Below are 14,949 nucleotides of genomic sequence, written 5' to 3' on the forward strand. Positions count from 1 at the left end.
CCAAACTGAGCCACCCAGGCACCCGAATTAAATATATTCTTAATGGGGAATACAAAAAGGCCTTCACAATCTTTAACAATGCCTCATCTGGTCTAGACTCATCTTTTATCTTTTGCCCTACCCAAATAGCCTATAGACCAGGTAAACTGAGCTAACTGTAATTCCTCAAATATGCCATTCTCTCATTTGTCTTGATACCACTTGTGATACTGTGATATAATACATACATACATATTTTGGTTTTCATCCAGGGTTCCCAGCAAATAGCTCCTAAAACCTTTGTAATTTCCCAAGTGATAAGAGCTATAAGGGCATCTTTTGTTCCCAGCTCCTGAAACAGCTCCAGAGCCTTAAACTGTGAAAAGGTGCTATTATTAATAAGGCCCTTCTAACCACAAAAGAGTTTATGTTAATGAGGCGATTTTTGGAAATCCCCTAGATAACCCCCGGACGGGGGCTGATAGGGGAACAAACCTGTGATTAGAGGGTTGGAACTTTCAGCTCTTGCCCACACCCCCACCCTCAAGGAAGGGAGAAAAGCTGGGGTCTGAATCAATCGCCAACGGTGGCTGATGATTTAATCAATTATGCTTATGTAATGAAGCCTCTATAAAAACAAAAAAGAAGGGGGGTTCAGGGACCTTTTGTACTGGTAAACATGTGGAGATCTGGGAAGGCAGATTGCTCCTTGCCCTATGCATATCTTCCATCTGCTTCTTCCTGAGTTGTATCCTTTCATAAAACCAGTAATCTAGTAGGTAAACTATCTTCTTGAATTCTGTGAACACTCTAGCAAATTAATCAAATCTGAGGAGGAGGTTGTAGGAACTTTTGATTTTAGCCAGTTGGTCAGAAGCACAGGTGACAAACTGGACTTGTGATTAGCATCTGAAGAGGGGGGTGTGTGTGGCAGTCTTATGGGACTGTGCTATCTCCAGGTAAACAGTGCTAGATTTAAGTTGTAGGATACCCAGCTGGTGTCCACAGAATCAGATCTGCTTGATGTGGAGAAAATCCCCACACATTTGATGACCCAAAGTATTCAGTGAGTAGTAAAAAGAGGAGAAAAGTTTTTTTCTTTATACCACTTTCTATGCTTTTTCTATTACTAGGAACACTTTCCCCTCAGAGTCAACACAGACAAGTGGGTTAGAATGCCCACCTCTTTTACTCATTCAGCACTACTTTATACCAGGCACTATGCTAAGCAAGGTGCTTTCACAGGAGTCTTAGCACTCCACCAAAACTGAAAGACCCATACTATATTACAACTGTTTGTGTGTCTCCATTAGTAGACTATGAAAGCCTTAAGGGCAGGGCTGTATTTTTCAACTTTTAATTTCAAGGGTCTAGGAAAAAAGCATGAATAACCGGCCAATAGTCTTCAATAGGTCCTGGAATTCTGAAAGAGGGCTGCCAGTTAACCCAAACCACTAACCTTGAGACTAAATTACATCATGTGAAAAATAAGGAGTTATACTAGAACCTAGTTACTAGAGCATAACTTTAAGGTCTCTTTTAGTCCTAATACAATAATAATCTATGATTCTACTTTTTGTTGTTTTTTAAATATTTATTTATTTGAGAGAGAGTGTGATGCATGCATGCCACTGGGGGTAGGGGCACAGGGAAAGAATCTCAAGTAGACTCCCCACTGAGCCCCAAAGCAGGGCTCGCTCTCACTGAGATCCTGACTGGAGCCGAGATCAAGAGTCAGATGCCTAACCAACTGAGATACCACCCAGGCGCCCCTATGATTCTAGTTTTAAGATAAAACCTCTAGGGGCACCTGGGTGGCTCAGCTGGTTAAGTGGCTGCCTTCAGCTCGTCATGATCCCAGGATCCTAGGATGAAGCCCCGCATCACGCTCCCTGCTCGATGGGAAGCCTGCTTCTCCCTCTCCACCGCTTGTGCTCTCTCTTGTGCATGCTCTCTCTCAAATAAATAAATAAATAAAATCTTAAAAAAAGATAAAACCTCTGATCAGATTTCAGAAAGTAAAAAACAAAGGGAAAAACATTTTATGCAATAGGAAACAAGATTTTTGGGGCAGAGTACTTAATTAGCAAGTTGCAAGTCACTCTTGTGAACAGGTGAGCTTCCCTGGCCCAACTTTCTAAGCTATTATTCATGCTTTTAACTGCTCTTTTATGGACTTTACTTCTGAACCCAAAGTCTCTCCAGAAAGGTACTATTCAACAGAACTGTCTGTGATGACAGAAGTATTCTTTATGCTATTCAATACGTCACTAGCCACTAGCCAGAGCTATTGAGCACCTAAAATGTGGCTACTGGTTACCATAATGGAAAGTGTAGCTCTTGTCCAAGATTTTCCCTCTCCAACACAATCTCCTTGTGAGAGGGGTGTAAGGTTGAGGGAGGAGAGTCACTTTTACCTAATCTCCTTGATTAATCGAAGTAAGGAATGAAATACAAAGTGGTTAGAGTTACCAGGTGGTCAACAGAAAGTCAAGATTTATACCCAATCTGTCTGGCTTCTAGTTTCAAGCTCTTTCCACTTTGCTATACTGCTCTTCAAGTTAGACATAAAGCAGTGGCACAACCTGTATTTTATTTTTTTTTAATTTTTTATTGTTATGTTAATCACCATATATTACATCATTAGTTTTTGATGTAGTGTTCCATGATTCTTTGTGCATAACACCCAGTGCTCCGTGCAGTACATGCCCTCTTTAATACCCATCACCAGGCTAACCCATCCCCCTACCCTCCTCCCCTCTAGAACCCTAAGTTTGTTTTTCAGAGTCCATCGTCTCTCATGGTTTGTCTCCCCCTCTGACTTACTCCCCTTCATTCTTCTCCTCCTGCTATCTTCTTCTTTTTCTTTTTTCTTAACATATGTTGCATTATTTGTTTCAGAAGTACAGATCTGTGATTCAACAGTCTTGCACAATTCACAGCGCTGACCATAGCACATACCCTACCCAATGTCTATCACCCAGCCACCCCATCCCTCCCACCCCCCACCACTCCAGCAACACTCAGTTTGTTTCCACAACCTGTATTTTAAAATTGCACATAATTTTTAAAGGAATTTACTATTAAGTTCATTATTTTAACTACAGCACAATATATAAAATGAAAAATCAGAATGAATTAAAACAAGGTTGATAGAAAAAAAAACAACTAGAAAGCAGATGAATTCACTCCTGTTCTTTACTCCTGAAAGAGAAATTCTATTCTCCTGAAAAGCAATTATTTCAAGGGGCACCTGGGTGGCTCAGTCATTAAGCGTCTGCCTTCAGCTCAGGTCATGATCCCGGGGTCCTGGGATTGAGCCCCGCCTCAGGCTCCCTGCTCAGCGGGAAGCCTGCTTCTCCCTCTCCCACTCCCCCTGGTTGTGTTCCCTCTCTCGCTGTGTCTCTGTCAAATAAATAAATAAAATCTTAAAATTAACAAATCAGGAAACGACAGATGTTGGCGGGGATGTGGAGAAAGGGGAACCCTCCTACACTGCTGGTGGGAATGCAAGCTGGTGCAACCACTCTGGAAAACAGTATGGAGGTTCCTCAAACAGTTGAAAATAGAGCTACCATACGATCCAGCAATTGCACTACTGGGTATTTACCACAAAGATACAAATGTAGGGATCCGAAGGGGTATGTGCACCCCAATGTTTATAGCAGCAATGTCCACAATAGCCAAACTGTGGAAAGAGCCAAGATGTCCATCGACAGATGAATGGATAAAGAAGATGTGGTATATATACACGATGGAATATTATGCAGCCATCAAAAGGAATGAGATCTTGCCATTTGCAACAACGTGGATGGAACTGGAGGGTGTTATGCTGAGTGAAATAAGTCAATCAGAGAAAGACATGTATCATATGACCTCACTGATATGAGGAATTCTTAATCTCAGGAAACAAACTGAGGGTTGCTGGAGTGGTGGGGGGTGGGAGGGATTGGGTGGCTGGGTGATAGACATTGGGGAGGGTATGTGCTATGGTGAGCACTGTGAATTGTACAAGACTGATGAATCACGGATCTGTACTTCTGAAACAAATAATGCAATATATGTTAAGAAAAAAAAAAGAAGAAGATAGGGGAAGAATGAAGGGGAGTAAGTCGGAGGGGGAAACGAACCATTAGAGACGATGGACTCTGAAAAACAAACTGAGGGTTCTAGAGGGAAGGGGGATGGGGGATGGGTTAGCCTGGTGATGGGTATTAAGGAGGGCACATTCTGCGTGGAGCACTGGTGTTATGCACAAACAATGAATCATGGAACACTACATCAAAAACTAATGATGTAATGTATGGTGATATAACAATAAAAAATTATAAAAAAAATAAATAAAATCTTAAAAAAAAGAAAAAAATTATTTCAAGAGAAAAAGTGAAGATATATGTAAGATTTACTGACCAACTACAGATTTTAAAAGTTACTTTTAAAGGGGGACAGGAGAGTATCTTCCAGTCTCTCCTTTCAAAAAAAAAATTACAGATGAATTAAAAAATACTTCTTGGGGCTTCTGGGTGGCTCAGTCGATTAGGCTTCTGACTTGATTTTGGCTCAGGTCATGATCTCAGGGTCCTGTGATGGAGATTTTCTCTCTCCCTCTCCATCTGCCCCCCCTCCCCCACTCGTGTCTCTTTCTCTCACAAATAAGTAAATGAATCTTAAAAAAATACTTCTTTCATGCTGCATCCCTGTTAAGGATTTCTAAACACTGTTTGGCACTCCATTCTATGCAATGGCAGCAACTTTGGAAAATGTCTTCTGGGTACATTTAAAATGGAAACCAATTGCATTAATACTACAAGGGTTACTATTAGAAAGTAAATTAATTTTGGGGCACCTGGGTGGCTCAGTCCGTTAAGCAGCTGCCTTCAGCTTGGGTCATGATCCCAGGGTCCTGGGATCGAGCTCCATGTCAGGCCCCTGGCTCAGTGAGGAGTCTGTTTCCTCCCTCTCCCTCTCTCCCCTGCTCATGCTTGCTCCCTCTCTGTCTCAAATGAATAAATAAAAAAACTTAAAAAAAATTCTGTAAAACGTGGATTCCAATTGAGATAATTAGAAACACATATGCAACCCCTGCTTATCACTTTCCTCTTCACTTGTTATCTAATCTGTTTAATCTACTTATTAATAAGTGTTTTCATTTCAATGACTATATTTCTAAAAGTTCTTTTGACTTTAAAATCTGTTTGATCACTTTCATAGTGTCTTTCTCATGCTTTAATTATTTTATGTCTTTAAATATATGTATTTTAGGGGAGCCTGGGTGGCCCAGTTGGTTGGACAACTGCCTTTGGCTCAGGTCATGATCCCAGAGTCCTGGATCGAGTCCCACACATCGGGCTCCCAGCTCAGTGGGGAGCCTGCTTCTCACTCTGACCCTCTCCCCTCTCATGCTGTTCCTCTCTCTCTCAAATAAATAAATAAATCTTTAAATATATGTATTTTATAGAACTTCCCATAATTGTGTTAAAGTGTTAGGCAAATAATATTTCTCTACTGAAATTCATTCATGCCAGTCTGTTTCATATGCTTTACAAATCTTTTTTTAAAAGATTTTATTTATTTGAGAGAGAAAGAGAGAGAGCACAAGCAGATGGAGGGCAGAGGGAGAGGGAGAAGCAGGTTCCCCGCTGAGCAGGGAGCCCGACATGGGGCTCAATCCCAGGACCCTGGGATCATGACCGAGAGCCAAAGGCAGCTGCTTAACGGACTGAGCCACCCAGGCGCTCCTGCTGTATAAATCTTGACGGTTAAATTTATTTATGTCTTTATCTTTTTTTTTAATATTTTATTTATTTGACAGAGAGCGAGAGAGTGAACACAAACAGGGGGAGTGGGAGAGGGAGAAGCAGGCTTCCCGTGGAGCAGGGAGCCCAATGTGGGGCTTGATCCTAGGACCCTGGGATCATGACCTGAGCCGAAGGCAGACGCTTAACGACGGAGCCACCCAGGGGCCCCTATGTATTTATTTATTTATTTTTGGTTTTTTTTTTTGTTTTTTTTTTTTAAAGATTTTATTTATTTGAGAGAGAGAGAATGAGAGATAGAGAGCACGAGAGGGAAGAGGGTCAGAGGGAGAAGCAGACTCCCTGCTGAGCAGGGAGCCCGATGTGGGACTCGATCCTGGGACTCCAGGATCATGACCTGAGCCGAAGGCAGTTGCTTAACCAACTGAGCCACCCAGGCGCCCCCCTATGTATTTAAATATACATAATTTACAGTGTCTATCCTTGTATATTTAATCCTATTCTTATTTTTCTCTGCCAAAATTTCCTCATGAGAAACTGTTTCATGTTCCATAATTCCTGACATGAACTCATCTCAAGCGGAGCCTTACCTGAGGATCCTGCACTGAGTATACGTCCCTCCAAAGAAGTTCTGCATTCTGCCAGGTGTTACCAGCCCAGTACTCCACTCTTTACCTTCTTAAACATTACTTACTCGGCATGGGGATTTCTAGACTATATAAATAGGGTAAATTTATTTATTTATATTTTTATTTTTTTTTTAAGATCTTACTTATTTATTTGACAGAGAGAGAACAAGTAGGCAGAGAGGGAGGCAGAGGGAGAGGGAGAAGCACGCTCCCCGCCGAGCAGGGAGCCCGATGCGGGGCTCGATCCCAGGACCCCGGGATCATGACCTGAGCCGAAGGCAGCCGCTTAACCGACTGAGCCACCCAGGCGCCCCTAAATAGGGTAAATTTAGACCCCAAATCTGTGTGAGGGGTAGACCTATGGTTACAACTGCTTAAGTGAAACATTTTTCCTTCTCTGACCCACAGCCCAGTAGGACATGCACAAGCTTCCCTATCATCTATCTATATTAAAAAGTAGTATTTTTTTTGGTCTACTTTTTCAATGAAATTCTAGGACTTCCCAGGTGGGGTGGGGGGCCAGAGAGCTCAGCTGCAACTCCCCAACTTGAGAGGGCCCAAAAATCTTATCTTTTATCCCCATAAAGCTATCTCTTGTCCCAATGTGCAAACCCCTTAGTTACTGCAAGTCGTTTAACATATCCCAATACCCATCAGGAGAGACCCAGCAGCAGCTTAAGCTTTCTGCTCCAGCTTTTAAGTTCCTCTTCATTTTGGGCCTATGGATTTCCCCTAATCCCCTTGCAATCTTAGTTGCTATACATCAAAAGAAATGTTTATTTTATTTCATCAAGTATTTTGGGGCATTGTGTAGAAGGATTTTTAGATAATGTAATCTGCCAGACTGCTAGTAAAGGAAGCTATCTCTATTATTTCTCTTTATACTTTCTAAATTTCTACAAAGCGAAATTATCAAAACAGTGTTAACACCTAGGAGTAAAAATTGTAGAATGATACTTTTCTTTAGGTCAAGAGCAAACCCCTGGCTCTCATCTGTATTTTTAAGTTCTTCTGTACCAAATGCCTATTATAAGACTAATAAGAAAAGCAATGTTCAGAACTCCAAATGAAATAACAAAAGTCACTGGAAGAGGTGCCAAAATAATACAGTTTTTTATTAAAGATAATTAATATTATCTTAAGAAAAATAGCTTGGTTATTCTTACCTCTGAATTAATAACTTTAATCAGGAAGAAAATGTGATATACCGTCTTGGTTAACAGAGAAAGTTGCCGACATCTTTCTAGGTACACTTGTATAGATGGTTCTACTCTTTGCTGTAATTTACTCCAAAAGAGAGTGAGTTCCCTAAAAAAAATGTATAAAAAATAAGTTGGAGCCATAATATAATAATCATGGACTATGTTGGTCTAGTCATTACATTTGAAATTAAAACTGGTTTTAGATTCCAATTTTACATGTGGAAATTAAATTTAAATTAGATACAAAATACAAAATATTTCTCAATTTTTTAGAGACTAAATAAAATCAGATTTTGATTTATCATTCTTTTAATATTTTTCAATGTCAGAGAGAAGCACTGCTTGTTACTTGTAAAGCACCTCTCATTTAAACAAGTTATACAAATGGTAACTGAGCCACATCTGAAATTTATTTAATAAAGTACGAAATGTGTGTGTATATATAAAATGCACATATAGATCAATGGCATATTTTTAAAAGCATTTAATTTTATCTTCTACCTGAAACTGAAAATTGACCAATTTAATTGGTCAATTAAATTTAAAATTTATTATTAGATGAATGTTAATCAATGATGACACAGAACTCAAAAGTAACTTAAACTAATTTCTGTCCAATTGGTGAAATAAGACACTTTGAAAAATGAACTTTGAAACTTATTTCAAATACAATTAGAATGTATTTTTCACAGAAAATAATCCTACTGAAATGATGAATTTTCCTCCCTTTTACCTATCGTCCTATTTCTCTTCTGTCCTCCGTGGTTAATTTCCACAAAAATCTTCTTCCTTGCTTCAACTTTTTTCATCAAGTATTCTCCTCAGTACAGGCCTTTCCTAGTATTATTTCCTCAGTATGCACTCCTAGGAACTCTGCCCTTTCACCACCCACTTGAATAACTTGCTCATTTACTGGATTTTAAGTCCTATATATTGAGGACTTCAAAATCTGTCTCTCCAGTCTTGACCACTTTCACCTCTCTAGTTCTTTATAAGACTTCTCCACTTTGATCTCTTCTGAAACCTGAAACTTAATATATGAAAAAGATGATTAACATTCTTTCCAGTTCACCATCTTTGTAATTTAATGCATCATTATCAATGACCCTATAAGCCTCTGCTTTCTATAATCCTAAAGACTGTTGTTACCTTCAACATTTTTTCAACCCATCCTACATCCAGAAGGAAGCCTTCATAACTTCCCAGCTGGACTGTTAACTGGTTTTCTGGTTGACTTTTCTAGCTTAACTCTGTTCTGCCACTTCTTCCCCCCAACTCTGTCCTCACTGTTCAGACCCCAATCCATTCTCAAGTACTTGTATTAAACAGCATTTCTTAAACATAAATTTCTTTTTTGCCCTCCTACTTAAGAGCTTATAATAGATTGCCTTTGATGACTTTTTTAAAGCAGAGTGAGAGTTAAATTTTTAGTCACTACTACTATTTATGTTACATAGAAAATCTACTTCTCCTCAGTAAGTGCATGCTTTTTATTCTCCCTTCAGAATCTTTCTACCCTTTTATATCAATCCTCTGTGTACTGCATATATGATTTTCCCTTCATAACAAAACTCATAACTGCTAATAGTGAACTTTATTCTTCTTTACACATTTATTTAGCTTGCCTGTCCCATATTCATGGGATTTGTATGTCATATGTCATTTGGTAAAAATTCTTAAATGTCAGAATGTTGTAAACTAAATTTTGTGTTTCCAATATTACCAACACTGAAGACTAATAATGCAGTTCACCGACCAGATAAATTGCCAGTTTTAGCTAACACATTAATTTAAGACAGCTGATCTTAAGATTTTTTGAGTCAGTTGAAGTCAACATCTCTATTAGTTCTATGTTCCCAAAAGAATATAACAGGCTCTGCACACTTGAAAATGTACCATATAAAGAAATGTGCACTCAAGAAGTTAGTGAAATAGAATGATATCTCACAGATGGAAAGTTAACTGTATTTCCATACATGAATGACTAAGCTAGTTATGTAGTTAAAAGTATGTAAAATGCAGAGGAAAAAAAATACACAATCACAGATGGCTTACATTTCTGAAAAAATTGTGGCATTAGACAAAATAAACCTTTCTTTCATCTTCTAACATCTAAAAATTTCCTGATCATTATTAATCATTATATAATCATTACTGGTATACTAAGGAGTTGTCCTTAATATAAAAAAATTTTAAAGTTATAATATGAACTATTTGATAATCAGTTTGCACAGCATGTAATATCTGAAAATAAGCTTTTGTTTTGGTAAGATTTTAAAGGATTAAAAAATACATCCTTAAGCTCTCTGAATTCTCACAACCTATCTTGTATTCTTATTTAACAACTTTTCTTTACAAAATAAAACCAACTCACCAAGCACAGTACATATCTCCTTGTTGGAGCTGACGTGATAAAAATGCAGTACATAAGACAAGAGCACTTTTTTCATCACCCTCAGATTCTAAGTTACAAATCATTTCTAGTGCATCTTTGCAATCAACTTCTGAAATCTACAGAAAAAAGGGTATAGAAAACATGCCATAAAATGGTTTTATTATTAGGATATATAGTAATATACTTTAGAATCTTCACTAGATATTTACAGATCATTTTTATCAGTAAAACCTCATTGACTCATATACTGTCAATTCATAGTTTGTCATTACTGGGCTGCAGTAAAGAAATAGTCTTTCTTCAAGTCAGAGAACCAACTATTTTCATGAACTTTACAAATATTTACTTATTTGCAATGACTAATGCTAATTATAAGTACCCTCTACCCATTAATCAGGTCTATGATACTGAAAAAGAAAAGCTGTATTTTCCCCCTTTTATCTGGTAATTTAAAAATCATCAACATCAGCAAAAAGGCAAAGAAAGGTCTACTGGATATAGACTAATAAAGTGTCTATTCATCTGAGGGGAAAAAAGTATACTATGAAACATTTTATGTAGTTATACCACCTTTAAATTAAGCTCACCTCAGTGTTCTATAAATCTCCATTATTTTTCTTTTCATATAAATTCATTCCATCTCAAAGCCTGTCAACAGTCATGCATGCATAAGTATAACCTAGATGAAGGCAACTTCTTCATTTAATTATACATGTATATCTATTGCTTATTTTTGAAAAATTAAAATTTACTACATTACAATCATTTAATACATAAACAGATCTCTAGAAGCATTTGCTTGAGACAAGGATATAGCAAACAGCATACAACCACAAATCACTGGCGTTTCACAAAAAGATTAATTCCAACATGGTATAAATGACAAATGGGGAAAAAAAAAACGAAGACTAATACAGACCACTGGCACCCATGTACCACAGAGATAACCATGCCCCTCCTTGTTGATCTTCTGTCCCTCCTGATCAACTTTTGAGTACAGGAAAAGTGTGTGTGTGTGTGTGTGTGTGTGTGTGTGTGTGTGTGTGTGTGTGTAAAATGTAAAGTGTTTAGGACTGAACAAGTGACTAAATGAGGATAATCTTTGAGGAGGATAAAGGTTGCCTAAGGATAGATTCAGAGGTTCCATTTTATACATTAAGTTGGGCTAGAAAACTATAAAGACCCAACTCTGAGTCTATGTATTGAACAATGATTTCTTACAGGAATAATGAAATTAGTGGCAGAGTTAAGACTGAAACCTAAGTCTTGGAATTCCCTGGTGCGATGCTCTTTCCATTATTCCTCCATCTGACTTTCTAACAAATCTTTAAGAGACTCCACTTAAACAAATAAAAAAAAGGGCTGAACAATATATAACCATACAATTAAACATTTTCAAATATCTACATTTAAGTGCATTATCAGACATTTTATTATTTAATCATAAATTTCCTACTAGGTATTATCATTAACATTTTACACACAATGAATGTGGGGTTCAAAGAAATTATGTAATTTGCCCAAGTTGCAACAGTTAATTAAGTGGTAGAGCTACAAATCAAATTTTGTCTGACATCAAACACGCTCTTTCAATTTCATCACATTATCTTTTATTACAAGCTGTGTTAACTTTAAACAATTACCCTGATACACACATGTAGACAAATGTTAGAAGTCAACCCATAAGTTTTATTTTTTCATGTTAATAATAACAATAATAGCAGCTACTATTTATTATTAGTGCCAGCTTCTTCAGAAATAGCATTGCTAACCAAATAGCTTGCCTGGTAGATACTACTACTAACTTTTTAGAGATAAGGTTCAAAGAGGTTAAGTTAACTTGCTCAAAGTCACATGCTTACTTAATTAGTGGCAATCAAGATTTTAACCCAGGTGCAGCTTCAAAGTCCGTGCTCTTTCCTGAATTCCCCATGCATAAGCATACTGAAACCCTTTATTGCTAAATACTGATTTTTTTTTACATGTTTAGGTTTAATAAAAAATCTTTTATCCTGAAAGTCTGATTTGTTTTGAATCTGATCTTTTGTTGTTTTTCTTCTAAAACCTAAGCCACTCTTCTTGAATGCTCAAATGATGCAAAACGCATACATTATTTATAAGGAAACTTATTTTCCCATTGATATTACCTACATTATTAGCTTACACTTAATAATTAGAAATACATAAATATTTGTATGTAAAATAGCCTCAAGATATTTATTTCACATATATACAACATATCAAGTGAAACACCTTTCATATTCAGTTATACAGAAAACCTTTTTATAGGTGTACTAGGAAAACAATTTTTAGTGTGTACTTCATAGCTTTCATTTCCCTGGTTTGCCACTGGATGGTCCTCTTGAAAAAACAGAACACTAAAGAGAATGGCAGGGAAAATTAAACCATATTTAAACTAATGGATGGTTGAATTCAAACCATGAAAGTGAAATACAAATCAAATAGAGCTATCAATGACAAGAATTTTTTTTAAATCCAAGGCAGCATAAAGTAGGAATTACCAGTATATACCTAAATAATGACTATAATATTATAGACATTTTTTCTCTATTGCTTTGAAAAATGAGCAAAAATTTAAACACCAGGAAGTCTGGAACTGTGAATAAATTTTCAAAGTCAGAATGATGTGTTCGTTAAAACAACATTAAAGACATATTATGCTAACTCCCTCTGTAAAACAGAAAAATCATTTCAAGAATGTGAATAATGATTTTTATGTCTTAATATGGCTCGTTATGCCAGGTATTCAAAAAATACAGAACACTTCATATTTTATATACAATTGCCAAGTGTACTTTCAAAATGTATTGGCTCTAAGCACTTTTAAGAAGTCTTGCTTATCAACATAAAATTGCTTTCCAACTAAAAAAGAGCTTCGAGGGCACCTGTGTGGCTCAATTGGTTGAGCATTGGACTCTTGGTTTTGACTCAGGTCATGATCTCATGGGTCGTGGGATTGAGCCCCTGCCCCCCCCGCCCACTCTGTCATGCTCAGACTAGGCAGAGAGTCTGCTTGAAAGATTCTCTCCTTCTGCCCCTCCTCCCACTAGCTCTCTCTCTAAAATAAATAAATCTTAAAAAAAGCAAACAAAACCTAAATGGTAAACCTGTCATACTAAGAAAACATAAAATCAAATCATGAGCTACTATTTTTTAACTCTCAGGCTAGCAAAAATTTAAAAAACAATCTCCAGTGTTAGGAAAGAGGAAATTTCATATACTGTTTATGGGAGTATAAACTGGCATAATCTTTTTTGGATGACAGTATGGCTCTATCTATTAATTTAAAATGTGTAAACTCCTTCATCCAGCAATTCTGCTTCCAGAAATCTGTCCTACTAGTGTACCCCTGACAAGAATGAAAGGATGTATAAATAAGGAAACCGTTTAAATGTCCCCTAGTCTGACTAAAAATATTACAAATCCAAACTATGGAATTATGCAGCCATGAGAAAGAATGAGGTTGATTTATATGGAACAATATGGAAGGATGTCCATAATAAATGGGGAAAAAGTGACCAGCAGGTCAGGGTGTGCATATGTATGCGTGAAGCATATAAAAAAAAATATATGTATGTGCACAGAAAAATATCAGAAAGGTTACATATTAAATTTCAAACTGAATGATTACTTGGGGGAATATTAAATGGGGAAGGGATGGTTAGAGAGGATTTTACTTTTTAAAAAAATTCTATGTTTATTTTAATGACAAAACTAATAGAAATACTGGCTCTAAATAGATCCAAAATACTGAAACACTGCTCAATTTGTTTTATACCTATACCAAGAATACAGGCTAAGCTATTCCTTCCAGAGAAGCCAGATAAACACTCCTCTCTCAGCCCCATTCCTTGGCCATCTACCAGGGCTAGCTGCTATTTCTATTACAATGAAACGATTCTGGGAAAATCCTAGTAGATTCCTTGCCTACTGGCTCCCCTGGACAAGGATTTCCTCAAAAGGATCACAGAATCCAGGCCATGGCTGATTCTTTCCAATATCTCTTCCTACCATACACTAAGGAATGGGTAAAGAACTCAAATGCTTATAAGAACCAGACAGGTAAAAGCAAATGAATGTGTGAGAGAGAGAGCCTACCTCTTCTGAAGAGGGTAATATCTTTGGGCAATTGTTCCAAACAAAGTGACTACCTTCCCTTGGGGCAGAAATAATACAGGCCTTGGTGACAGCCAATCTTAACCCACTTCACATGGAACAATGAAGAAAAAGTTTCTATATATTTGTAATAGGGACATAAAAGAGTAACCAAACAATTTCCAAGCAAAAGAAGACTTTTAACAAGGAATGTGCAGACTTCCACACATCCTGTCCTGTCCTGCACTTCATGATCTAGTGCTGTTTCTGGGGTAGGGTACAGAGCCTTCGGTGAACTCTGCTTAAAAACATGGAATGCCTTAATTCTGCTTACTTAATATAAGAAGGAAAAAAAATCATTTTATATGCCGTCAGAGATACCTGGGGCCCTCACACAGAATTTTCCTGAGGATCTCCCAGAGCAAGCTAGGCTGCTGCTACTCAACTCTGAAAAATTAAACCAAAAGGGAACTTAGGTTCAGTACTGCAAGATCTTTTGATTATTCAAGAGAGTAAGAAATACAGATTTTTCCTGGGGATTACAAATTCATAGTCTTCAACTTCAAACAGGGACTTTGCCTAATGACCCTATGTTCAGATAGTTTCCTATTAGAAGCTAAGCCGCTTTAGGCCAAGACTTATGCCTTAATTCACATTTAAACCCCCAGTGCTTAGATGGCACACATCACTGACTTAATAAAAATTGGATGAAGGGAGGATAGATGAATGGACAGACTGACATAAGGGCAAGGAATGAACTGATAATGAAAGTTTTACTATGGAGCTGAAAAATAAGATGTAGCAGCAACACAATAATTTAAGAATTTTAGAAAAACAGTTAAACACATTTCAAAAGCTATCTCAAGAAACTT

At 37.3% G+C, this 14,949-nt stretch overlaps 1 protein-coding gene across 3 annotated transcripts in view; it reads right to left on the reverse strand.

The window, feature by feature from the left end:
* Positions 1 to 14,949, reverse strand: part of ZNF292 (zinc finger protein 292) — an 88,229-nt gene that overhangs the window by 10,581 nt on the left and 62,699 nt on the right. For 2 of the 3 annotated variants that reach the window (XM_028108018.2, XM_028108019.2), the window contains exons 6-7: positions 9,941 to 10,077; positions 7,531 to 7,672 (exon numbers count right to left, since the gene is read on the reverse strand). In XM_028108018.2, the coding sequence (XP_027963819.1) occupies positions 7,531 to 7,672; positions 9,941 to 10,077 (279 nt within the window). Of the gene's footprint in view, positions 1 to 7,530; positions 7,673 to 9,940; positions 10,078 to 10,548; positions 10,592 to 14,949 lie in introns of those variants that run through there. The other variant, XM_028108020.2, reaches the window with a different exon arrangement.

This window comes from Eumetopias jubatus, unplaced genomic scaffold (genome assembly GCF_037043125.1).
Source record: "Eumetopias jubatus isolate StellerSeaLion01/CBP00866 unplaced genomic scaffold, mEumJub1_p1.0 scaffold_6, whole genome shotgun sequence".
Taxonomy (NCBI): domain Eukaryota; kingdom Metazoa; phylum Chordata; class Mammalia; order Carnivora; family Otariidae; genus Eumetopias; species Eumetopias jubatus.